General features: G+C 32.3%; 5 protein-coding genes across 6 annotated transcripts; 1 reads left to right on the plus strand and 4 right to left on the minus strand.

The window, feature by feature from the left end:
* Nucleotides 1–905: 905 nt before the first annotated feature.
* On the minus strand, nt 906–5,067 carry LOC101204462 (peptidyl-prolyl cis-trans isomerase CYP65). The gene is made up of 11 exons (XM_004141818.3): nt 4,821–5,067; nt 4,643–4,705; nt 4,448–4,551; nt 4,120–4,211; nt 3,925–4,014; nt 3,751–3,826; nt 3,290–3,663; nt 2,821–3,077; nt 2,449–2,737; nt 2,002–2,109; nt 906–1,902 (listed from the first exon to the last, which is right to left on the minus strand). Exons 1-11 carry the CDS (start codon nt 4,946–4,948, stop codon nt 1,705–1,707), a joined length of 1,779 nt encoding a protein of 592 aa, XP_004141866.2. The 5' UTR covers nt 4,949–5,067; the 3' UTR covers nt 906–1,704.
* Nucleotides 5,068–6,155: 1,088 nt separating this feature from the next.
* On the minus strand, nt 6,156–11,017 carry LOC101204217 (adenylyl-sulfate kinase 3). 2 transcript variants are annotated; one of them, XR_004217485.1, is made up of 9 exons: nt 10,694–11,017; nt 10,326–10,549; nt 9,445–9,585; nt 8,527–8,676; nt 8,318–8,436; nt 8,081–8,165; nt 7,677–7,723; nt 6,945–7,266; nt 6,156–6,811 (listed from the first exon to the last, which is right to left on the minus strand). XR_004217485.1 is itself a non-coding variant. In XM_004141817.3 (8 exons), exons 2-8 carry the CDS (start codon nt 10,543–10,545, stop codon nt 7,168–7,170), a joined length of 861 nt encoding a protein of 286 aa, XP_004141865.1. In that variant the 5' UTR covers nt 10,546–10,549; nt 10,694–11,017; the 3' UTR covers nt 6,275–7,167. The 2 variants fall into 2 exon arrangements, 1 of the variants encoding a protein (XP_004141865.1); XM_004141817.3 differs by having other exon boundaries at nt 6,275–7,266.
* A 980-nt stretch (nt 11,018–11,997) lies between these two features.
* On the minus strand, nt 11,998–15,754 carry LOC101212794 (BTB/POZ domain-containing protein At3g49900). Its single transcript, XM_011659598.2, has 4 exons — nt 15,501–15,754; nt 15,337–15,406; nt 13,221–13,742; nt 11,998–12,999 (listed from the first exon to the last, which is right to left on the minus strand). The coding sequence occupies exons 1-4, from the start codon at nt 15,707–15,709 to the stop codon at nt 12,169–12,171; spliced, it is 1,632 nt and encodes a 543-aa protein (XP_011657900.1). The 5' UTR covers nt 15,710–15,754; the 3' UTR covers nt 11,998–12,168.
* A 1,008-nt stretch (nt 15,755–16,762) lies between these two features.
* LOC101212559 (transcription factor SRM1) lies at nt 16,763–18,439 on the minus strand. The gene is made up of 2 exons (XM_004141936.3): nt 17,987–18,439; nt 16,763–17,272 (listed from the first exon to the last, which is right to left on the minus strand). Exons 1-2 carry the CDS (start codon nt 18,364–18,366, stop codon nt 16,933–16,935), a joined length of 720 nt encoding a protein of 239 aa, XP_004141984.1. The 5' UTR covers nt 18,367–18,439; the 3' UTR covers nt 16,763–16,932.
* A 2,249-nt stretch (nt 18,440–20,688) lies between these two features.
* LOC101203563 (60S ribosomal protein L26-1) lies at nt 20,689–21,414 on the plus strand. The gene has a single exon (XM_004141814.3). The coding sequence runs from the start codon at nt 20,770–20,772 to the stop codon at nt 21,208–21,210; it is 441 nt and encodes a 146-aa protein (XP_004141862.1). The 5' UTR covers nt 20,689–20,769; the 3' UTR covers nt 21,211–21,414.
* Nucleotides 21,415–27,138: the final 5,724 nt, after the last annotated feature.

Consider the following 27,138-nt stretch of genomic DNA (forward strand, 5'->3'; position numbering starts at 1 on the left):
TAAATCAGCTGGATTATATTTAATGATCAACAATTAATTAGCATTTTGGCTACACCATTAGTTGAACTAACTATCTTTTAACACATCATAACTTTGTCAGTTTCCAGTTATCATATTCCTAATTAACTTATAATATATATTGCAATTACGTGCGTAAGCTACGTTTTAACATTGGAGCAAAGTCAAAAGCTATTTTTATCATTTACCTTCCTAACTACAAAATCAATCTATTATAATAACATATCAATGTGACATCCCCCAATAGAATTCAAAAGCATTAAACATCTCTATCTCTCTCTCTCTCTCTCTCTCTCTTTTACTTTAACATTGCCTAAAAAAAACTGATTTAAGGTTCCTTTACTTGCTGTTTTTTTTCCCTAAAAAAGGTCTAAATTTGGTTAACCATTCATTTTATTTTGTTGCTGCTTAGATTACCTTTGAATTTCCTGCTTGGTTTGTTTAAGGAATTTACATTTTAACTCTTCAACTTTCCTAATGCTCTCTTTTATTCTTAGTGTTATCTACTCCACAATAAGTAAAATTTATAGTTTTATATATATATATATATAAAGAAGACTATAATTAATATATCAGATAATTGTTAGGATTCAAATATTTACAACTGTTTGAAAAGAGAAAATAATCTAAAATTTATGAGTTCTTTTAAAAGAAAAACAAAACACAAAAATATAATTGTCCGTTCCAACATATCTCCACCATCAAATACACGTCCGTGGTCTAGATCACATTTGTATAAGATATACTACTTCAGCCTAAATAGTCGTAATATGACAAAAGATGTGTTTACATCTCTACTGCTAAATCCTGAAATTTCATATTTATGATCTAGATCATAGTGACTTATATAAATTGTAAAATCTGTAAACCTATATACCAACATGAAGTAAAAGTGTAAATCTTTTGAAGCTTGGTAATTATATGAAAACTAAATAAATTACCAACACTGAACAAATAATTCGTCTCCTACAACCAGCCAAGAACAAAGTATGAATTACCAAATGACTTCAAAATACGTCCTTCTGTGTGGACCAAAATGAGTGAAATTAGGTTGGGACTCGAGAGCAATCAACAACAGAAGATGACCAAAGTAAGATTCCACGGAATCAACAGCAAAGTTGTGAACAAAATAATTTAGCAGTGTTGGGTACGGTGGAAATATAGACCTCTCTCTCACTTAGAAAAGTATTCATTCATCCAAACATGACTAATTGGAGAAGTTTAATGTGCTCCTCCTTCACTAACTCACAACAGGCAGACTATTTTTTGACAGTCCTCTCTTTACTTCCAGACCCTTACGTTGAACAGGAGAAAACAGCTTTGGAAAACAAATAATTTTGGAAGACGAGGAGCATTTCTTGCATCTGGCAGTTGATTTTTACAGCACTGTCGGATAAAGAGGATTCATATCTGAATTCTGCTTTAAATCCCTTTCTCTCTCTCTCCTTTCTCTTTGGGTTTTGGAGGAGTTCGGGGGTAGGGGGCATAATCTACAACTGATGAGTTTGTGAAATGAACTTTTGTGGTCGGTGATATATGGATTCCTCTACTCGATAGGTCAAAGGGACCCTTTTTTACACTCCTCTTTTCAATAACTTGTATGATTTTAACACCAAAGAGAACAGTGACTCAAGGCCTAGATGAGAAAAATCCATGCCCTTTTCTAAATTGGCAATTATGGGACTCTTACCACGAAGAGAAGTCTTTGAATTCTCCTGCAGCTGTTCTTTTCTTGGTTGAGGTATTTTGTTTTAGACTAGCATCAACAGCAAGGGGTTTGGATTGGGCATTCCTTGCTTTCAAATATTTCCCTACACCACCACCAGCAGCTCCGTCTTCAGCTACACCGGTGCCAGGGTTACTATACCATGACCCAACCTTATCCTGAAATGAAAACATACTCATCTGAGCTCATCAAAAGAGTTTTTCACATAATAAGTAAATAATATAAGTCCCACTAAAAGTCATCAGGTTGTGACAAACGTTTTCTTCATCCTCCACATTCTTTTCGTCTTTCTGCTTTTCTTCCTCTTCATCAGGTTCTGAATATGGATTCACAAAGACAGCGACGTTTGTTATCTTGATCTCTTCCTGCACAAGAAAGATAAGATATGTTGGGTGGTGGGTTAATCATGGAAGGATATAACTTTGAATCATCTAGGGGATATTAATCCCCACACATTGGAAAGAAACAAACTAACTTTTGGCTGTCACACCATAGAGACGTCGATGTATTCCTTAACATGCTCAATTGCTAACACACACACACATTACTGACTTAATTGAACTTTATATTGGAGGATCCTTAAATATTGTCCAAGTGAAAATAAGTAAGGGGATACAAACACATCCAAAGACAGACAGGTACTGGAAATCAGATTGACACTAAAAAAGAAAGATTTGGAATTGCAAGAATAATATTGAACTGACCAGAGGCCGATCGTTGTCATCGACGGGAACCTTTTCCATTGCTGCCAAAGCAGTCAACCCACCAACAACACTGCCAAATACAGTATGCTTGAAGTTTAAGTGATTGGCAGATTTGTAAAGAATAAAAAACTGGGAACCATTAGTGTGGGGACCACTATTTGCCATACTGACAACGCCCCGTCCAGAATGAACCAGCTTGGAGTTAAGCTCATCATTGAAGGGCTTTCCCCATATAGATTCACCGCCTCTCCCAGTACCAGTTGGATCACCGCCTTGAATCATAAAATTCCTACATCATCACATCTTCAACGTGTAAATATGCCAAATAATCAAATTATCATTATTAAACTGCAGTGGGCAGTATCATCTTACCTAATATTTCTATGGAAAGCAACTCCATTGTAGTAACCATTTTCACAAAGTGTAATGAAATTCTCACATGCCCTTGGTGCAATATCACAATGTAGTTCAATATTCAAATCTCCATGTGTTGTATGCAACTGTACATATCCTTTCTTCTTTGGATTTTTCTCGACCTTGATATATTCATGTTCATTTTTTGTAACAGGATCATAAGATGTAGATGTGAAGGACCGGGATGCAGCACCAGTAGTGTAACGACTCTTTACCTGTGTTAACAACTTGTGTTAATATATCCTTTAGATGCTAAAAATTATTATAAAAACTATTATACCGTGAGTACTGGCCATGACTTCAATATTATAACTATAAGTACCTGAATTCTAATTTAATCATATTTTTGGACAAAAAGATCCAATTTGATCGTTGAAATAACATATGATGAGTTGTAGATATGAATGAATGGAAGATAACAACTAACCATCTTAGCATTTACTGGTGCCCTATCACCCGCCATGTGCATCGCAATTCGAGCAGCAGTTTTTTCACTTGGTGCAGCTTTTGCAGCAGCTGCACTTCTTCCATGCACTGAGGCAGATGCAGCATCCACAATACTAAATGCCTGCTTAGGTTTCTCCTCTCCTTTTCCATTCTCTTTGGAATTCTCTTTAATGCGCGACCTAGCAGCTAAAATTGCAGCAAGTGCAGCCGCCCTTTCTTTTTGTGCTTTGCCACCACCTCCCCCATGAAGTGCAGTTTCCCTTCCTTTTTCGGTTCCAAGTTCCTGAAGCATCTGCTTGATGTCCCCCGACACATTTATGTTATATGTTGGATCTGATTTCATTTTTTGAAGTTCTGGGGAAAATGGAAGTCAGTAAAGTGAGTCAAGGAGCATAGGCAGGATAAAATTAACACAAAAAAGGAAAATGATTCGTGGCTCACCTTCATCATCAACTTTCAGGCTATTTTTCACGTGATCAAAATCCAGGAGAACCTTACTATCGAGCGCAGTAGGGTTCTGAAAATCAGCACTGAGTTTGAGAAAGTGCATAAAAATGAAATTTCCTATCAGGTCTAGAAATAGTTAGAAATGGACAAACTCTGGAACCCTTTTACCTGAATGGTTATAATATCTTCCCTACAAAATGATTCATCAGTGAGTAGTTCCTTCCAGTTTTTCGTTTTGATATTTAATTCTTTAACTGCCTATAAGGTGGAAATATCAGGAAATTAGAGTGTCAAGCACCAAGTACTCCAGGAAGAAGAAAGAAAACTTCACTGAGAATGAGAGCACCACATAACATGGCATACCTCATAGCAGAAGACATTTCCAGTGGTCTTTATAGCAACTATGTGAGTGAACTCCGTAAAAACTTTGTTTAGTACAGGACATTGAAACTCGCCTAGATCAAAGTGAGAATGCAGTAGGATTATCCACAACAAAAAAACGTGACCTTCCAAAGCATATTATTCCGAATTATAGAAAGATTAAACTTTAAAACACATCATTCAACTCTAATCATATTGGTAAAAACCTATACCATAACCAAAACAAAGAATAATTTGAAAACCAGGAATATATGAATTTCATATGATTTCTCCAGGCAACAAAATGGTTAAGTTTAAAAACTATACCAACCTTCAGAGTTCTTATGGAAAGTCAGCGGAATTAGTTCCTCCTGCTTCAGGGCAGCTCCAGTAACAGGATTTTTCCCATACTTCCGAATATAAGGGATGATATTCCTGAGTCAAGAACAATGAATTTACTTATTTTCACACACAAAAAAAAAGAAAACCCAACACAGTAGATTACTGCGAATCTTAAAAGACTTACATAATCTCGAACACGCTGCCATCCGCAGTACATACAGGATCCTCAAAGGGTGTAAATGTAAGCCTGCCATTAAACTGCAACTGTTAGTTAATTCAGGATAGATGCATGGAATATAAAAATTCTGTAAAGGAAAAAGAATGATCAGTAAGTGGAGATTTAGAGAAAAATGAGGAATTACGCGCAGCAATAGAAAGGAAGCCGTTTGAAAGGGGTTTGAGAGCCCTTGGATTTGGCGCCACCCCATTCGGTGGCCCATTCAGTTTTCGTAATAAACAGACGGTCTTTACTGTGCTGTTTCTTCCCCATCTTCCTTTGCCCCTTTGAGCTTCGAACTAGGAAGCTGGCGAATCTCTGCAATTAGGGCTCCTCCTTCCACACCAACTCAAAATCCAGACGAGGTCACCGAATCTGCCTTTTTGCCGACATGTCGTCTTCTGAATTCTAATATACGCGAGCAGAGGACGGCCACCTGCTCCCACATAATTCTACTCGACATGTCGGTTTGATCTCTCAAGTATGGTATGTTAATTTTAACTCTTCTATGTTTATGTTCTTTTAGGCAAAAGGTTAAGTTAATTTCATTTCTAATTTTTTTAAAATATGTTTAATAGGTCATAGATTTAATTTAACTTTTTTTTTTGTCTAGCTAGTTCCACGATGTTTTATTTTGCACTTAATAAGTCCATGATATATTAATTTTTATCTTTTATAAAAAAGTAGTTGATAGTTGATCTATTTATATATGAAATGGACTTATACCTTTATTTTTTGGTGTGGACAATGGCTGAATAGTTTATTGAGTGTCAAATACAAAATTGTAAGTTTTAAGAATTTATTAAATACAAATTTGGAAGTTTAAAACTTAACTTAAAAACTTGATCGATCTAAAATCAAAAGTTTAAAGATCTACTCGATACTTCCAAAAATATATCTAAATATTTGAAATTTTATTTTAAATAAATTTTTTAAAAAATATATATATAAAAATATAATAAAATATCATAATCTATTATTTATCATAGTCCTCTACACATAAATTACAATATTTTTCTATATTTAAAAATAGCTCAAATAATTTCTAAACATTAATATGAAATACATAAAAATACTTGAAAGTCTAGAAATTAAGCTTACAGTTTAATTTATGTTATTTTAAATGCTTTTAATCTAATCGGTATTTTTATTAGAAATTATGCTTATTTATTACTGCTTATTGTATTCTTTCTGAATGATAACTTTTATTTGCCATTCTAGGTTGCAAAATTCTATAAGTTTATATTTTGTGTTAAAAAGTCTAAACTTTAGCATAGCTGCTAAAACACTGCGAGAATTTTCTACAAATAACAAATTTGTATTACTCAAGCATAAAAGTCCATCGATTATAGAGTTTGAGTTAAAAGGTGGAGCTAATTTCGTATTCTCACTCACACTTTCTTAATTCGTAGATGTGATTCTCAAATTCGATATTAGCATCTCTCTTCTTGAGCATTAGAGATAAAATCATCTTATGATGTAAGCCAACAATGTGTTTTTCTCAAATAATAAAGTACACACTTTGTTAAGATCACTACCACCACAGCAAGTTTAGAGTTATCTATCCATGGACCATGATAGCATTCCTCAAAAGACAACTACCATAAGTTTCCTCATATCCTTATTCCTTGAAAGGCACATATGGAACATTATAAGACTCCATGAAGACTACTACTAAAATAGGTCCACCATACTTTCTTTACCCAAAGACTATTCCAAAACTACTGAATGAGACATCACTATACCCAGTTACATTAAATATAGAAGTTTCTTCAATAACTATTAGATACGTTTCAAAGTACTACAATAGTTTCTCTTGCATGCCTCCAACATTGTAAAATTACCAGCCAATTGTGACAGCCTGCTTCAATGATTCTTCCTTAACAAAAGCATACAACATCTGACATTTAGGAAAGCTGGAGGAAAATCTAGCAAGGCAGAGTTTCGATAAGTGCATGCACAACTCAATGCCTCGATAAAATCTTTAGGAACAAAGAAAAGCTTCAATGCATGCTGATCGGGGAAGCTTTAGTCCAGTTGGATACCACCATCCACATGGGAAAAGCTTTAGCATCCATTTCAATTTGACTTTTCACCATAGAAAATCAATCTAAGCATAATTTGTATAATAGATTGCTGAAAAATAAATCAGTATCGTCAAATTGGAGCGAAATACATGATACATGTTTGATTATCAAGACACTAGAAGTTGAATTTAAATAAGCTTAATATGAACTTGACAAAATATTAAAAGTTACAAAGTACTTACAATATAATAAGCACACGCATATCCTCTTTCTCATGCTTCTAACTTTATTGGTAAGAATTCTAAATAACCCAAGAATTGGAAAGCAGATACTGAAGGAAACGAGGTGTTTCCTAGCAGTGAGAAATAAGAGGCTGAGGCACTAACTCATCTCCTCCTGCATTAGACGAAACTGAGTTTCTGTTTGTTTCAAATCAATAACAAGAAAGTCCCACATTTCCTCCTGTTAGGTTTGCAGGTGCCCTCTCTCTTCTAAATATGAAATCACTCTTTCAGCCATGTCGTTAGGGGACGAGCAGATCCCTTCTTTGTATTGCAAGACAATCTGCCAAAAAAACAAGTATTAATCAAACTTTTTCAGATGGTCTTAAAACAAAAACAAGAGCAAGGGAAAAATAAAAAAATTGACTGACCAAATAAATTGACAGATCAAACTAAGAAAGAAACAGCAATTTAAAATCAAGGGAACGGTTGAGCTTGACAGATTCAAACTGAAAGATAGTGATTTTATCCAAACTGACAAGGAACGTTAAACAAAGCATATGTTACTTTGGATCAATGATAGATCCCTTCACTAGTTTAAGTTGGAAGAACACAAAAGTCAATGCATTTCAGCAGTATAAGCAATGAATTGAAACCTTCAAACTAAGTGTTGGCATTGGAATATATGTAATCCTTTGACAGTATGAAATCAGAAAGGAAAAATGTGTGTCGTTCAAACTTTTAAGCACACACCTCAGAATTTAGTGGTTCTTCATATGGATCATCTATCCCTGTGAATCCTGAAAATAGAATGCAAACATCAACTCGAAGTTGAGAAATGATATCAGCTGTGGAAATACACGAATGAAAAAATAGAAGCACAATAAATCTATATATTAATATTACAGAAACATAAAGTTATAATACAACTAAAGGGACAATCTGGTCAATTAGGTCCCTGAAATTGGCAACTAGAATTATTCCCGTCAAGTAAGTATTGAATCTTGATGAGTGATGATTGCTTATCATTATAAACCACATGCTTTCGGACAAGTTCAGCATAAAGATTTCATTAAAGATGGAGAAAGACAATTGGAATGCCAAATCTAAAAGGGTGAATCGTGTGAAGCCAAATATTGGGAAAACCGAAGTAGTACCTTGTATCTTTCCTGCTCTAGACAGTTTATAGAGACCCTTTGGATCCCGAGCTTCACATACATTAAGTGGTACATCAAGGAAAACCTGTAAATGAATGACATAAATATACTGTCAACAATGAAGATATTGCCGTCCATCTATGTCAAACTCTATTGCCCTGTCCTAGTTACGAATTCTGTAAGGAGAAATGAAACTATGCCCTGATAACATGTACAGCAGAAATTATAATAACATACCTCAATAAAATCACCTTCTGCCAGCAAAGCACGACAGGCATCTCTATCCTTCCGAAAAGGAGATATTAAGCTAGCAATACAAATAATCCCAGCATCTGCAAAGAGGCTTGCTACCTCACCTGTAGACCATCTGGTTTAATATCCACTAAATTTGGGAGACACAAAAAGCAACAATGAATTTTTTTCAGCTAATAGAAAAGGACACCCACCAATTCTCCGTATGTTTTCTGTACGGTCTTCAGGTTCAAAACTAAGATCACTGTTTAGACCATGCCTAATATTGTCACCATCAAGGATGTAGGTCAGTTTTCTTCTTGCATGTAAGCCTTGACTTAATGCACATGCCAGAGTGCTTTTTCCTATAATTAGAGCCCTAGGTGAGAGAGAGAGAGAGAGAGTAACTACAGTGAAAGGATCATCCTAAACATAAGCATTTTAAACAACAATCCTCTAATTATACCAAACTACTGTACAATATGAAAAACCAGTTTCATGAAAGAAAATAATCTGATTGATGATGAGCAAAAGTTAGTTAGGAACCATAAATTTACTCATACCTTACGAAATATAAACAATAAACATGTTCGATTGCTGACAAGCAGCTCTGCTTTTGTATTTTCTTCTTTCAGAACCTAATTCTTTCCTTTTTTGCTTGAATTGATTAAAGTTGAAAAAACAGGAAATTCAACTGGGTCTAGCCCATTGGATCAATAATTTAGTCTCTTAATCAAGTACATGCTCAATGGAACATTATATATGAAACAAACAGCTAAGTCATGTAATTGTAAATAACTTGAAGACAACATGCACGAAAAGGATAATATCAATCCAAATTGCAGATGGGCAATAAAAAAGAAACGAGTGATCTGCCCTGCAAATCTGATCAGTGAAGTAGGTCTTACAGGCTTCTTACTAACAAAGAAACAAAATAATAAGGATTGAAACGAAAAAGTTAAATCACTACTGAAAATATAAGTGAATCGTTTGGGATAAAAAAATTCTAAGCAAAATAAAGGTGAAAATATCGTAGAAAGAATAATATTCAATTATAATGGTAATGGTGACGATGGTTCTAAAAATGCAGCAGTAAATAACATAAGTTACCTGTTGGGAAAACGAGAACTAACCTGAACCACTCAGACCAGTTATCCATATGACACAGCCTTTCTGCTGAAGCAACTTTTCTCTTTGAGGCTTCCCAACAGGACAATCGTGCCATACAATATTTTTTGACTTCCCACCAGTTGAGGTCTCATGGCAACCTTTACCTATTTTTTTTTTTTAACGAAAAGCAAACTTTTCAGTGATAGATGAAAAGAAGAAAACTCTTACCCCATTATTAGATGGTTGGACTAAATTAGAGATACTCAAGTAAATTCAGTAAATTGCAAGGCTGGTGAATCATGGGTCACGACCTTACAAAATCAATCTCGGGACTATATTCGAAGCAATATACCAATAAATCTAATTTTGCATGTCAGTCTTAGAAGTGTGCACAAAAAAAATAAAAGAAAAAAACGATAAGCATAAGCTAGAGCTATTTCAATGTTTTCGGAACCATAACCAAACTCGTGATTTTGTGATTTAGCTTTCTTTTATGGCTCATATATACCTACTGAAGACGAGTAATAACCCAACTGATGATCAAGATGGTGAATTAATCGGATATTTTCTAAGAACGGAAGTAATAAAAGCGGGAAAATGCTAGGTAGAGCAGCAAAACCTTGAGACACATACACCTACAAATTTTTACAACTTATTGAGAACAAAAAGCTCGAGCCAAAATGCATTTCGTTTTAAACCTAAAACTGAAATACATACTAATCAGTAGTTACAATAAAATTCAAATAAAGCAGGTCTACGTGATATTGATTACAAATATAATTTCCAGAAGTTCAAACAACAACACCACCAATTTCCTCAAAGACAAGTTTAAAAAAATGAATCGGTAAAGGAAATTCTAACATTCTTCGTAAACAGAATTCAACGAGATTTCAAAAATAAGTACCGTGAATCGCAGAGCAAATGCTCGTCGCCGCTTTAAACGGCTGTAAGAAACTAGTTGGAACAGCATCGCAACAGAACCGCCATCCTCCACAACTCCGCTCCAGTCCAATGGCATTGTTCACTGCAATGTTAGCAGGCTTCAACCTCCCAAAAGATGAGAATATCAACGGCCGATATTCGAACATGCGAACCAGCGGTGGCGTTAATTGCGACGTGTCCATCGAACTGAACAATGAAGCAGCATGCCAAAGGTAAACAAAAAAGCAGGAAAACGAGACAGGAAACACAGAATAGTAGTTTCGAATAGAGATTCGCAGGAACAGACAGGAATATACAAAAACAAGAAAGCAATGGATACAAGATACATACAAGACTGAAATCGAAAAGAGTGTTGAAAGAGGTCCGTGGGAGGTGGTGGCGGAGGAAGTTTCGTAAATAATGGGTGAGCATCCACCTGTAATTGTACTCTGATATGAAAGTGGCAGCTGAAGAAAAGGCTGAGATACGACAGAAAGAGGATGTGGAAAGCAAAAGCATAAGCAGTGTGCGTGAGGGAGGCTCAGCTGTCACTTGGAAATGGAATCACCACTACTACTTTCTTTGCTTTTCTCGAACAACACGATAACCACTGTGAATAAGCCCTTGCTACAATTTGATTCATCTGTTTATCCTTTCACACCCAGTCTTCCTCCTTCTTCCCATTAACATATATATCTACTTTGGAATAGATACAAATATCAACCATAAATTTAAAATAATTAAATATATATAAATTTAGTAAAATCTAATAAATTAGGTTCTAAATCTTGGTCTATAGTTTGATTTAGTCTATCAATTATTGATTTTACTACATTCAATTTTTTAAAAATTTATATTAGACTATTGCAAAAGTGAGCAAATGTTAGAGATAGTTATATATTTAAACTTATCTAATAAAAAAGTAAACATTTCAAATCTCAGATTTATATTATACCAATTGCTAAAGTAAACATAACTAAACAATAGTTCTTTTAAAAAGCTAATATTAAAAGTAGGAAGCCAATAAATATTATTTACATTTATTTAATAAAAAATAGTTAGATTTCAAGTCACATAAACTTATATTATGCTAATTGTTAAAAGGTAAAAGAGCTTTGAAAACAAGACTTGATATTAAAAGTAGGAAGCCAAATAATATTGTTTAAATCTAATTAATAAAAATAGTTAATTGTCTTAAAAACAAATCTATACAAATATTTGGTCAAATATACTATTCTCTTCCTATCTCTTTTATAACTATTTTGCTTTAAATAAAATTTATCCATTTCTTGTTTTATTCTACTCTTATCTCGACCTCTCCTCCTCCATTTTTTTCTTTTGTTTTTCTGTGCAGTTGGTCAGAGACACCTAAGTGACTAAATCAATCGAGGCCAATCCATCAAGTGATGGACAAGTTTACTACCATCGTTATATGTGACAAGCCAACAATCGATAATCGCTATAATCCATCCATAAAATCAGAGGTGGATCCAAAAACTTTGTTGATGGAACTTCGTAATTTAATAAAAAATAATATGAAATGGATGTAAAGAGTGTGGCTTTAACTTAGATCCAGACTCGTAAATAATTTTATCTCTATGCTATATAGTTCCTCCAGTGACATTATTTTAATTTTTTAGGAGTTTTACCAGTTATTAGTTGTAATATTATTTCATATTTTTAGGAAGCTTCACCCTTGAACCTATACTTACCAAGTTCAATCCTACATCTACATGTACATGTACAAGTTGCCTTAACCAACAGGAAGAATAAATTCGAAAACGTACACTAAAAAACTAAAAGCTCTTAACTAAATAAACCAACAACTAATTAACATAAAGCTGATTTCTTCTCATTACAACAATATCATCATCCCCATCATCATCTCCCTCCTCTTCAAACAAATCTTCCCCTTCCTCTTCATCACCTCTGTTCTGAACTTTACTCTCTGTTTCTCCTAAACTCGACACCCGAAACACATTCTTAATCCCATTCATCAATCTCTGTCCAAAACTACTACTTCTCCCAGATTTCCTAGCCCCTTCATGATTCGACGACGACCCACGATCCGAGGATGGCTTGCACCCACCACCAAACTTAAAGTAATCTGTTTTAAAATCAGCACTCATTCGAGAAACAGAAAAGGAAGTGGACCCACGTTGGCCTCTAGCCACAACCTTGCTATTATTATTATCACAGCTACTCTTCTCGTCACCATAATGAAAGCTAGCGGAACGACCACGGCCAGCGTCCTGGGACAAACTCCTCTGTTTCTCAGAATCTTGGAGCTTCTTCTTCATGGAGGAGAGTTGGGATTCGAGGGTTCGTATGCGAGAATTTGTGGCGTGCATGGCCGCCTTTAACTTGGCCGACTCGCGAGCGGCGGCGTCGCGCTTGAGAATTGCGCCGAGAGTGAGGGGGTCCTTGGGAACAGGACGCGGCGGTAGAGGTTTGGTGGCTGCGGCGGCGACCGTAGTGGTGGAGAAAATGGAGTGACGAGTATTGAGCTGTTCGATTAGCATGGCGCGGACCACGAATCTGAGGGGCATCAGTGGGTTTTGAACTGCGTGTAGGAGTAAGTTGGGGGAGAGCTTGTCGCAGTCTATGAAATTGCATATTAATACCTTTTGGTCTTCTGTGATCTTTCCTCCACGTCCCTGCCATTTTCATTGTAAACCATTGTATTCACACTCTTTGTAGGGTTGCTTCAAATAGACCAAAATAAATTACTATGTATTATGAATCAAATAAGCTGTGATATTTTTATACAAATTAATTAATAAATAAAGTATCATTATTATTGTTATTTTACAAACTGTGGTGCATATGAATGTGTTTATTAAAAAAATAAAAATTTAGAAGGAATGAAAAAACTTACCTTGAGATAAAGAAGAGCGATATTGTAGATTAAATCATGGCATTTAAACCGGCGGTTCAGCGACGAAGCCAAGACCATAAAATTCTCCACATCCACGCATTTGAAATCTTCAAAGCAGGTAATGTCTCCATTATCTCCCTCATCCTCCAAACTCCAGGCTTCAAGACATCTACTACCCAAATACGCCATGGTTTCAGCCTCCGGCAGCAGCTCCAAACACGACCGGAACACCACCGATGCATAATCCCGGTTCACGGCCACCACTCGGCGGAAGTATTTTTCGGTGACGTCCACCAAGTTTTCGTCGTTGGTATTATTTTCCGTGTCGGACATTTCGAGCAACTCCGCCGCCGTTCTAAGTGCGGCGACGTTGAAGGGCGTTATTAAGATGGGAGCACCGTAGCAAAAATCGGCGACTAGAGTGAATATTTTGGAGGTTAATTTGAGCGGTGGAGTGAGGGTAACGTCGGATGCTGTGGCCAATTGTCGCTTTAAATATGATGATTTGGATGCCAGAGGATCCTAAGAAGAATTTTGAAAATTACCGTATTTGCAATTAATTGCTTTGATAAAAGCCCCCACTATATGTTTCCGTTGGATTACCATTACTCGCGGGAAGTTGCAGTAGGTTTAGAGAAAGAACACGTTTCCGCAATAAAAACTCTCCCTTTATTCATTATTATTTTCCAAGGAAAAAGAAAAAAAATTTACTCAACAAAAACACCTATGGCTAGAGAAGTAAATGAAATAGCACAAAAGCAGATAAATGCAATTTAAAATACAATAGAGTCTTTTTTTTCAAAATAAAGTTTAAAATTTTAAAAAATAAATATGAGACTGGTTGCAATAAAATTATAAAAACATACTTTTTTTTCACAAAAATAATATTGAATTAAGTTATCAAAACCTAAGTTTTTTTTAACACGTATTCCAAGGTAATTAAATTTACCATACTTTCTATAAATGTTTTTAAAATCAATTTTTTTTTATTCGAAGTTTGATTGTGAATTCAAATGGTTTGTAAAAAGTCTATGAATACTATTAAAGAAAGTGAGAAAAAAACGAGTGGAATTTTTAGGATAAAAAAGACGAATAAACTTTAAATAGTTAATATATAGAAAAAATCTGAGATTATAGTGTAGGGTTTGGTGAAGCTTATACATAAATATACCTATGTAATCTCAATGAACAACTATTTAAAAAAGATCACTCAATCATTATTATACATATTTATGTTGAAAAATGGAAATGTGAGAATTAATCACTATATTGGTGAACAATGGATGATAGAGGTGACAAATTATGTATCTGTTATTTACATCCAAATTTACACTTGTCTCAAATTATTTAAAATAATGATTGTGACAATAAGAAAATGTCGTAATTATGAGGGACATGAAAATTAATGCTTTAAGCAAAACATACCATCATCTCACTTCCTATCTCTCTCAATTCCCAAACCCCACTCTCATTTTCGCTTCATAAAAATAATATTAATTGGCATTTAAAATTCATAGTTTACTATCTTAATTAAATTAAATATTTTATCATTAATCTAAAATTCTTCAACCAAAGGGAAAATGGCTGATAGAACCGTTAGATAAAATGTTTTAGAAAGTAATGCTCATAATATTTATTCCCGTTGGGGTTAACATTTAAATAAATCCATTTCAAATTATTTAATAATAATTAGATAAAATGTCACCGTAATTTTACAATTTATGCATGTTTCAATTAAATTATTATTTTTTAATTCTTAATGTAATATTTTAATAATATCGTTTTTCTTCTTATATTATGTTACTATTTTCGTTTTTGTGTTTAATAGAAAATAAAACAAAGAGTACTGTGTTTATTGTATATTTTTACATGTTCTTAAAAATTAAATTACTAAAATTGACTCTCACCAATAATTCAATCACAATTTTTTTTTTAAAAAAAAAACATCATATTATCTTTTTAAAAAACCGCATCCAACGTTAATTTCTTTTTAAAAAATAAAGTAAAATTAATAAATTTATACATTACATTATAGAGAACGAAGAAAAAAACAATAATGCAGGAAAAATTATTCGAAAGGCCAAGAAAGGTGTGGAAATTACAATTTACAACATACCTTGTGGAGATGAAAACATTGCCCATTAACTCGAATACAAACATCTGTCTTAATTCCAGTTACATTACACCTAAAAATTGCAAGTAAAATTAAATCAAGTAAACAAAACCAATCCCTAAATTCAAAACTAGCTCAGAGCGAGAGAGAGAGAGAGAGATTGTTACCATTGACGAACTCTGGAATAGAGATGGTTGGGAGGTGGTGGAGGCGGCGGAGAGAGAGGTGGAGAGAGGGAAGAGGAGGAGGAGGAAAACTCATAATAATCTTCTTCATAAATTGTATCGACGGCGCGAAGGTTTTGCCAAACGGTAAAATCATCTGTTTCCTTCATTTCGTTGAAGGTCGCGTCTCTGGTCTTTGGGGGAGTGTGCATTTGGAAGCTTTATGAAATTTGGTTTCGTTCATTCTCATAGGCATTTACCATTAAATATTGGGGGTGAAGATGGAGGTGGAGGAGGGTGTGTGTATTAATGGCGGCCATGTGATTCCTCTTAAATGCTGTTCATCCTCCGCTTAATTACCGTTCACTCTTTACTCTCATATTTTTTGTAAATTTTAAAATTTATTCCAATTACGATACCCGTTTTGAATTTTCCTTAGCTTGAGAAACAAAGGAAAAAGAAATGGAATACGTGTCCTCTTGTCTACTCATTTTTTGTTGCGTCGAGCGATTCGGAGGAAATTTGTGGCCCATTTTTTTGTCCGCTCTTAGACCCATACATATTAAATTTGGGATTCTAATTGTCAAATTGGCACTATGTTTTGTCTTTTCTGGCAACAAAAATTAATTAGGGTAAATAAATTCCAACATATCACCTAATTTGAAAATACAACCTTATGAGCTAGGGATTTGGGCTAAGAATCTATCTTTTATACGTTAAGATATATTAACTCACAAATCATGTTTTAATACTAACCAATTTAACATTTGATACATCTTTTTTTTATTTGAATTGTGTTTGATTCCTCGTTCTTGTAATTGATATATATAAAAGATTCACACACTTTATAAAAACTAGTTAGGTGAATGAAATTGGGGAATGATTTAGTTACTTGTAGTTTTACCATAGGCTAACTAATAGTATAAAAATTACATATACAGTCTAATTTATGACTATAATTGGTACAACCTTGTTTAATGCTTCTCACATTCTATACACAAAAGAAATACAAAAAGGTAATTTAAAATTTAAAATAACCCCCTTACTTATTTTTATTATGTATACAATCTACGTTGCACACAAAATTTTCTAAAACAAAGTTTTAATACTTTCTTATGTTGTAATAACATATTTGTAGACACCACAATAATCTTAATAAATTTCGTGGTGACATGAGATAAAAAAAAATAATAAAGTAACGTAAAATTTATAAAACCAAGTTACGAAGTATTTATATATTTTATATTTGTTTGATACGTTCATCATTACACAAAACCGATGGATAACATAATTCAAAAACGACAAAATCTCAATAAAGTGAACTTTTGCCATTTTCTTTTGCATACAACTATAGTATTTTATAAAAAAACAATATGGTATACCGTATACTCAATTATATATTCTACGTTTGCGTATGATTAAATAACTCCATGCTTTAGTAATCCAACAAACTTCTTCGGTAAGGAAAATAGCCTGAAGATGCAAATTGGTGTCGCATATGTAGTGGAAACGACGACGATAGCGGTTGAGTCACTGACAAAATACTTGGTTGACTTTGACCGATAGCAGTTGTTGACGTCGTTACTAAACTGCCTTCTACGGTGGTGATATCGTGAATACTTGATCTTTTTCGATCCTTTTTGGCAGATTCTTGACGAAGAAAATATTTTTGAGCATGACTTGCTACTTGAGTTGGAGTTCTTGTAATCACCGCATTTCTAGAAATGCTTCTCCAATCTCCCTTTCCAAATTTCTTCAGCCCTAATAAAAACAGCCTGCCACATTTGGAAAATTCATTTGAATTTCTTTTCTTATACATATCAAATATTTCTATTTATTTTTTGTCTAACTTTCAATTTTTATATAGTTAAATAATAATAAGTCATCCAATTTTAGCAAGTAATTGACACTTTAAAATATTAATGGGTTAACATACATTTCTGTCATTATGATCGTTATATCAAAATACTTTTATAAATCTTAAAATTTATTAGTTCTAAGAAGTTGATTTTATATATAATTTTTTAATAATATCAATAATTTCAATGCTAAAAATAAATAAACGTGTTTGCTAAAATCTACCATGAAAATGCTAATAAATAATAGTTACAATTACAAAGTTTTAAACTAATCTCTTGAATAAAATATATAATCATCAACCTTTTATTGAATATAATTCTTTTACTTTTATAGTTGAAAAATTATGAAGTGAGTGATTGAATATTAAGAGATGGAAGTTATACTAATATAAACACATGCTTTTAACTTAGTTTCAACTTTGATACAACTATAAATTTTCATGCGTCATTTGATAAATCTTAAATTTAGGTAGTAATAGTTGAACTATGATTATAATTAAGAATTGGCAAAAGAGTTTTTAGAAATCAAACTATTTAAAATGGTATTTTAAAATAGTTATATATGTACTAAAGAATATTAATAATAATCATATAGGAGAGGCTAAATTAAGTTGAAGTAACGTAACGTACTGATGTTCCTTTTTCGTCCAGGGTTTCCCCTTTTTCCTCTCAGTCGTCGAGGTTTTCTCCGATACTGGACGTGGCGACGGCGGCGACCTCTCCCTCTCCGACGATTTGGCCACCGTCAAGTCATCAGCATAATTGGGCAACTCAACTCGTCCAGAGTCAATATCCAGTACGTCCGAAACCAAGACATCATAATGATATCTAACGTCGGCCGCTGATTTACCAGGAACAAGAGCGGCGATTTTGATCCAACGGTCAGGAGAATTATCGGGGACCAGAACGAGAGCGTGCTCAAAAAGGTTATCCTGGTGGCGAGTCCAGGGAGTGGGAGAAGAAAGTGAAGCGACAGGGAAAAGGCCGAAGGAAGGAGAATGGGGTTCCATTGGCCTTTCCCGTGGCGGGAGTGAGAGAAAAAAAAAAGAGAGAGGGGGAGATGAAGAGAATTGGAGAGGGGAGGTTTTGGAATGAATGGGAAATTTGAAGGAAGAGGTTTAAAGTTAAAAGGGAGGTGGTGCACGTGCGAGAATGCAAATATTTGCGGGGCTAAAAATGGGAGAGCCAACGGATTGAGGCCAGTAAAAAGGTAAATTGAAACACGTTTCTGCCTTTTTACCTTTTTCTTTCTTTTTTTAACACCTACAGTGCTCGTTTTTGGGTTGTGGGTGTCTCATTCTTTTTTAGACTCCTATTTTAATTATTATGACACTATGCCCCGATTATTATTTAATTGTTTAATTATTTACTTATTTACTTATTTTAGTGTTGATGTGAGATATTTCATATTATTAACCTTCTATTTCCCTTTCGTTCCCTCTTTCAATTTTCTTTCCAGTTTTTCTTTTAACAATTATATGAAATTTGTAAGTTTTAAATTTGAAGTAAAATCTGATATTTTCTATGTTATTCACGCCCATTTCCATTGATTTTACTAAATATTTTATTTTTATTATAAATACACTTTAGGATTTCTTGGGATTGAGTTTTAAAAAAATTCAGTTTTATTTAAACTTTTCTTTCAAATGTTTAAAATACACTAAGAAATTTATTTTGAACGTGTTTAGAAAGTTTTAGTTTTTTTAGAATAACTTTTTTTAAAAAATTAAATACTTATGTAATCTAAACTCACTAATAATTTGAAAGTAAGAGTAGTTAATAGCTATTACAACTTAAAAGGTGAAACGAGTACAATGACTACTTTCTTTTCTTTTCATTTTGGACTGGATATTTTCAATTTACTTTAGTTTCAACACACAATTTTCATAACTTATATTTAAATCGTGACGCCAAACTAAACATTCAAGTATTCCGAAATTTAACTTTACACCTGAGTTGTATAGTGAACTATGAAAAAACATGAATTAAACAACAACAATAACTCGTACACCAACCCAACATTTTTGTACTCCATAACTTTCTTATCCAACTAGTAAATTTGCTGTATTAAATATGTTAACACGTTCCTTTAAAATAAAAGATAAAATTGTAGCTTTTCGCCTTTTGATAATATGATATAGCAAATATAATACATTATTTTGGAATTTTGCAAAATACCACAAAATTCTTACTCTTTAAAATACTTTATGTCTTAAATTTGTTATTGTTCTAAAACTAAAGTCATTCAATAATTTGTTTATTCTTTCATTTTGTAAGGCTACAATCGTTCTCTCGTATGGAAAAAATAATTTGTTTATTCAACAACGTTCATATTTCTTCTCCCATGTTTAAAAGTCTTAATCATCTTTCTCCTTATACGAGAAAAACGATTTGTTATTCCTGATCGGTAGAACACAGTTTGTGTTCTAAATTGGTAAGGAAGTTTCCATCATCATCATCTTTTCCATTTTTTTTATTTGCAAATCGCTCACGTGAAGACTTTTTAAGTTTTATTTATTGTTTTTTTTTCTTTGGTTTCGCAGTGGGTGTACTGCTATTATGCATCCATGAATTCTTATAATTTATATTGTATTAATATTGGTTTTATGTTATCAATAATATATTAATTGCAATACAAAATATAATGGTTGTTAATCATAGTAGTTTAACTTTATTTGTGACTGTTTGCTCTATTTGACGTATTTTAGAGTTAAACCTGATTTCAAATTATTTTATTTTATTTTTTATGTTGATTTTACTTTGTATTAGTTTTGTATATCAGTGGTGTGATATGCTTATATTAAATGTACAATGTGTATCAAACAGTATCAAGTGTATCAAAATCCAAAGGGTATCAAGAAGTATGAAATTTATATCAAGTGTATAAAGAAATATCACGTGTATTGATGGATATTAGGTGTATCAAATGTATATATTAGTAATAAGGATATTTGTGACATTTTATATTTTGTATATGTGAGCTAAATTTTGTTTTTGTCATTCTTGTAATAAACCAATATTTGCTACATAGTATGTCATTGATAGATTTTGACAAATTTTGATATATTTACATTTTTTAAATACAACTATATACTTAATTATTTTAAATCTAATTACTATATTTACATCTATTTTTTTATAAACAATAAAAATATTATAATTTGTTTAATTTTTTTTTGCAAGTGCAAACAAAACCTAACATGCATTTCGTGATCCAACATCTGGATTGGAAATATTTCAGCCCGCAAGTTCCATAGTCCATATAAAGGCCCATTAAAAGTAAGCTAGGCCCAAATTAATTTGACAATTTAAGTATAAAATGAAGAGAAACCCTAGGGTTTCTTCCATTCACCCGGGCTTCCTATCCCCTTTCCCTTTCCCCCCCTTCCCCATTCCCATTTTCGCCGGCCGCCATGAAGTACAATCCGAGGGTTTCCAGTTCCCGCCGCAAGAGCCGCAAGGCTCATTTTTCGGCTCCGTCCAGCGTTCGTCGGGTTATCATGAGTGCTCCTCTCTCGACTGACCTCCGGTCAAAGTACAACGTCCGATCTATGCCGATTCGGAAGGATGACGAGGTCCAAGTCGTCCGTGGAACTTACAAGGGCCGTGAGGGCAAGGTAGTGCAGGTGTATCGTAGGAAGTGGATTATCCACATCGAGCGCATCACTCGGGAAAAGGTTAACGGTTCCACTGTCAACGTCGGCATCAAACCCTCGAAGGTCGTGATTACGAAGCTCAGGTTGGACAAGGACCGTAAGTCACTTCTGGATCGTAAAGGCAAGGGCCGCGCCGCCGCCGACAAGGATAAGGGTACCAAGTTCACCGCCGAGGATATCATGCAGAGCGTCGATTAATTTTGAAAATGGTGATGTTTAATTTGATAGAACTGTTATTTTCTTTCATAGTTATCTATTGTGTTTTGTGTTCTTAAGATACTAGGAAAATTTTCCTCGGACATGTGGCTATAATTGTCGACTCTAGAGGCCTTAATTTTTATGGTATTTTTAAATCACATTTTGTTATTCCAATGAGAGCTACTCTTGATGTTTGATTCATAATGTTGCTTGCTACCTCTCTTTACATTTGCTTATTTGTAGTACATGATCTATGCAATCTGCTATGGATGACATCTATTAAGTTCTCATGGGGTTTGAACTGCTCAAAATTTTGGCATTCAGTTTTCTATGGTTTTCTGATCTGTTAGGAGCAAGAAGTATATAATGGTAATTGAATACATTTTCCTAAGATTTAATCCATCGGGTTAATCTATTGTTAACAGTTGCTTTGTTTAATCGTTGATGGCCCTAATTTATTTTTCTTGACTTTAAGATGTAATGTTGCATTCCTATAAGAAATATAATGCTGTGGTGGGTTATCTCCCATTTGATTCGCGTATAATCCAATGTTTTGTGTTGGAAGTTTTAGTGGTCTGTATCATTTTTTTTAGTTGAATTGGTCTTTTAGATTAGGTAGTTGTTGCACTTATCTTGTGAAATATCAATGCACTAGTGTTATTCGAGTCACTACTCTTCTGACAAATCCTATTCTTGCTTACATTTGATGGAATGTTATTCGAGTCATTTTCACTTCTATCTTTCTTTAGTGAAGTGATTGACATTGTATACATGTTAGCACAAGTAACAAGATAGCTGCTTTCTTTGCATCAAGGAGACTTGAATAGTATTGGAAATGTTTTGAGCATAGTGTAGAATTGTTGATGACCATGGACATGTTTACACAATGAATGAATACGTTGAGATAATCTACTAACACTAATAACAATTGTTTGTTAGATGGATGTTGATTAATAAACTTGTTTCTTTTGTAATTATTGTTTGATATAAAATTGAGCTACTTCTCTTCTAACCTTGGGAGCTTAATTTGGGTAGAATTGTATCTGTAGAAACTCAGGTCGGTCGGATCTCTTCAAGTTGATTGAGAGACACCGTTGTCCTGATTGTCATGGCTTCTTTTAATATAAGTTGCTGCATTAGTGTGTAATATATACATGCTTGGAAGATGAACATTAAAAATGCTTGATTGATGTCAAATAATGCATACATCTCTTGTTGGGTTTTTAAGGTTAGTATTGAAACCAATAAATAAGGAATTAACACATACATAATTTGAACTAATAACCAACTCATTGCTTTGGGTTACTAGTTCTTAAAAATCAACCAGTCAAAATATGTTATATTGGTCATATTATTGGAACAACTAAAGTCTTTTCTGCATAAGAAACAATCTGATTATAAGTTGTATAAAAGTATGCGAATAAGCGAAATGGTGAATGGTGAAAGAACGAGAGAAAAATATATGAATGATGTATGATTCCAATGTGTAGCGTGTGAAGTCCTTGAGTAATCTCATAAAAGAAAATGTTCTTAATGAATTCATAATTAGATAAATATGTTCGTAGACCAAAAAAGCTAAGAGGCTCATAGACAAAGAAGATTAACTTAAAAACAAAATTTATTATAGACTTCACGATAGAATTAAGACTTAAACGAGCCAATAAAGAAATCTCTTAATATATAATATTCTATTGAAGACGAATCTTCATATTCATTGGATGTCCAAATAAATCTAGGAGGAATCCACTATTTTGACTTCATAAATTTGAACTAATATATATACAATTAATATTTTATTTTATTTTAATTATCTCATATAAATTATTATTATTATTATTTATCACTGTTTTTACCAATTTAATTTTTTTTAACTACTTAATTTAATTCAAAGGTATTATTAATTTGATTTACATTAATTGATCTCTTGCATCGAATTAAGTAAATATTTAGTTCTGGCTTGTCTATTAAATCATAAATATTTAATTTCCATAATTAATTATCTTATATTCCAAACAAAGATATTAAATACCTCATACATTTAGAATCTAGAAATTCAAACCTTATCTAATTTACGTAGACATAAAATAATATGTGCGATTAGAAGAAAAAACTACTAAATTTAATTTATAAACTAAAATATCTATATGTTTTTTTTTATTCTTGCTCCATAGTAATAATAATACCCAATATCGAATTATAAAATAAATCCCTCAATCGTGGTATATTCTTACCAGAGAAGAAATTTTATTTTTATTTAATCAATTTCAATCAAAAATCAAGAGTTTAAGTTATGTCCAATTTTATTATCATTTTATTTGTTGTTTTTAAAAATTAAGTTTATAGGTGTTACTTCCATCCAAAGTTTCTTCCTATATTGTCTATATTCTACTAATTGTTTAAAAGTAAAACAAAAAATAAGTAGGTGTAATTTTTCTTTTTGAAATTTGATAATTTAACAAATGTATATAATGATTTAAATGTAGGAGGTGTTTGGAGAGCTGAAATGTAATCAAAATTAATAGAAATCAGGTGATTGTTGGAATGCGTGTCAAATTGAGAACGAAACAAAAACAAAAATAAAATCGTAAAAAGTGAAAACGATGGAAAATAGAGTTTAGTTAAAAACTATCAAAATGACATGAGTTTATTACGATTTGGACTTCAATACAAACATGAATTTTAGATTACATTATAATACATTCAAAATGTCAAATTCCATATTATTGTTCAAACACCCTAGTAGAATCAATTGCAATTGCTCTACAGTAAATGTCTTTTTAATTATTAAAGTTTGAGGATGGTTTTTGCAATTTTTCTATTTATTCTAGTATACGTTTTTAATAGATGCAATCAATAAAAATCTTAAGATAGATTATGGGATTAATTTTTTATATCATTGATAATCAAATGAAAATCACATGTAATCACATATTTTTTACAACGGTTTTGTTCATTCAAATACTTCAATTGACACGTATCAAGAATTTTGTCATTTTTGAAAATTCTTAAGACATGGACTATGAACTTAACCAATCAATTGGACACTTTTGCAACTATCTCCATATTGGACATTATATATTGCATGATATTACAAAGCAATAGTTATACACATTTTTTAACCTGAAACAATTTCGTAGTAATAGTTAATATCCAATTATTGAGTAACTAAATATATTTTCGAACACTTTTTTCATTTTTTTTTTCAAATTGGAATATAATTCTTTTGTTTTCAGAATTATATTTTCTTAGAAAGCAAGCCATCTCTAATTTACCAATTTCAAGTGGACTTGACTTGACTGACCCAGCATCAATTTTTGGGTAAATTACTGACTTTGGACTTATTTGACACAACAACTCGTGGACTAAATTACCAACCCCTTTCATTGCACTTCTCATAGAAACTTCCTTCTCCCTTTGCCCCTCAACTTTGGACCCCTTTTGTTCTTTGGATACAAAGAGGTTTTCTTTAGAGCACCACTCTCCAACCCCAAAACTAAGGTTCAAACGTTAATGCATTGAGTTCCTGATTAAAAAGTTCCTGATTAAAAAGTTCGTTGTAAGTTATTCGATAATCATCAAACAACATGCATAGTAATATAAATTGATACACTTCATAATAATTATATAAATTAAATTGATTTTGACCGTGATATAAAATTGATAATTGTCTTTATTATTAATTACAAAATTATATAGAACCAATTACTGTTGCTACAATACTAGAGACTGATAATGTGTTGATTGGCCACACCTTGACAAAACATTAAGAGTCCTTTAAGATGCGCTCCAGATTTATTTATAATTAAGTACATATTTGAATGGACTCTCTGAATGTTTATAAGCAATTTTTGTTTACTTATAAACACTGATTTAAATACTAATTAGAGAGTCCAATCAACTTTATGCTTTATATGATTATATTTTACTTAATAATTTTAAAAAAAGTATTGAACATAGTTTATAATGAAAAAAAAAAATGCTCTTGTGGTCTCTAGCTTTGATTTTGCTTTTGTTCAGAAAAATAACTAAAAATTGTGTATAGTTAAACCTCTCATCTCCTGGTATGCGAGTCATGTCAACATCCATTAATGATATGAGTATATCTAAACTCACACGAAATATTTCAAGGTTATTAACGAAACTTTTAAAAATTCATCCATACCTTTTACGCAAAATACCAAGTTTAAAAATATTTTTATTATTCCGCATCAAATGTGCTTAGAAATATGTTCAGACAAATGTCGGTAACTTATTAGGAAAAAGAAAACCCAAAAATGTAGGTAGGAGGATACACGTTTTCCTTTTGTGCATCATAGTGCAATGCATGTCATCAACATATATTGATAGAACATTGGTAACAAAGGCCACCAACTTAAAGCAGTTTTGAAAACAAATGAATAATAACAACAACAACAAAGGATATTAATTATAATTAATTAAATAAATAAAATTCTAAATATAAAATATAATTCGATAATTTGAGAATTCAAACATAATATTTTAAATCACTTTAAAATTTTAAAATTATTTTACAAAATCCACTGTTTAAATTTACTACTCAAACTATCATTCCATCCTAAAACTTTATAAACCAAAACTAAAAGACTATTAGTTAAAATAACTAAAATGGATTTTAATTTTTATTACAAAATATCTCTACTATAACATGCTTCGTAAAAATAATAGACTTCATAAAATTGATTATTTTATTAAAATTCACAATGAATGATAAAAATCGTTTTCAGATTCTCATATTAAAAAAGATATTCCATGAAAACAAAAAAGTAAATATGAAAAGTTTGGGTCCTACTAAAAATTTATCCTCCAATTATCTCTAAAATGTTGCCTAACATGTTTCTATACGCAATAGACACATATATCTTCATATTATTTGTTATAAAGCTAAGGGTACCCACACTTTCACCACTAACTTTTGAAACTCTATTATTTCTTATATAGAATAAGCAAGATCAAAACAAAGCCGAATCAAATGAATTTTATCTTTCATTTTAAGCTGTGTTTTACTATATTTTTGTAAATAGTTTTATTATGTTTTTACTATTTATGAGAAATCTCCCTAAACTTTTTTAATTTTTTAAACATAAGATTCCATAATTTAATTATGGTCAACTAAATAGAACCTTTTTGACATTGACTAGTCAATTAAGTTTCATTCAACATTGTTGTCATTAACATATTAACATTGTTTAATTTATCAAATTAAATGATTCATTTTGGCAGGTTGCATATTAATTTAATTGTAAAGTAATTACTATTTAATAAAATTAATTTCCACAATTGTTTTTGAAAACAAAATTCAACACCAAAAATAAAGTTACAATAATTTTGAAATTTGGAGGATGAAATAAAACTTCTAAAAATATTGATATATATGATAAAGTATATACCAAACTTTGGATATTTTGCTATAACTTAGTGTATGTGAAAATAGTTTTTTGTTGGTGGGGAAAGATTGGCCGTCGCACGCATCAGCCAAAGAAGATGGTGGCATTGTCCACGTATTATTGACGCGTTTGAAAGTCAGCTTTTTGAATTATTTTACAATTCTTTCTTTCCGCTTTTAATCTATAAACAATAAAGCCAAAACCTTTTTTCCCATTCCTCTTTTCCAGCCATTGCATCCTTCTCCAAACTTCCTTTCTTTTTTAAAGAAATTGTATTAAAATATCAATTTGAGCCAATTGGTGTTGTATATCACCATATATAGATATGTGAATAACAAAGTATATTTGAAAATATTTCGAATAAACTGATAGACAGAAACGACCATACCTTTTCATATGACAATTTATAATGTTGATTAGACCTAAACCTTTTACTTTAATCAATCTTTTAACGATGTTTGTAATAAAGAAAGAATCCGCGTATAAAAAGAAACTCTTTTTAATGGATGTTGTCAAGAAAAAA

This window comes from Cucumis sativus, chromosome 6 (genome assembly GCF_000004075.3).
Source record: "Cucumis sativus cultivar 9930 chromosome 6, Cucumber_9930_V3, whole genome shotgun sequence".
Lineage (NCBI taxonomy): Eukaryota > Viridiplantae > Streptophyta > Magnoliopsida > Cucurbitales > Cucurbitaceae > Cucumis > Cucumis sativus.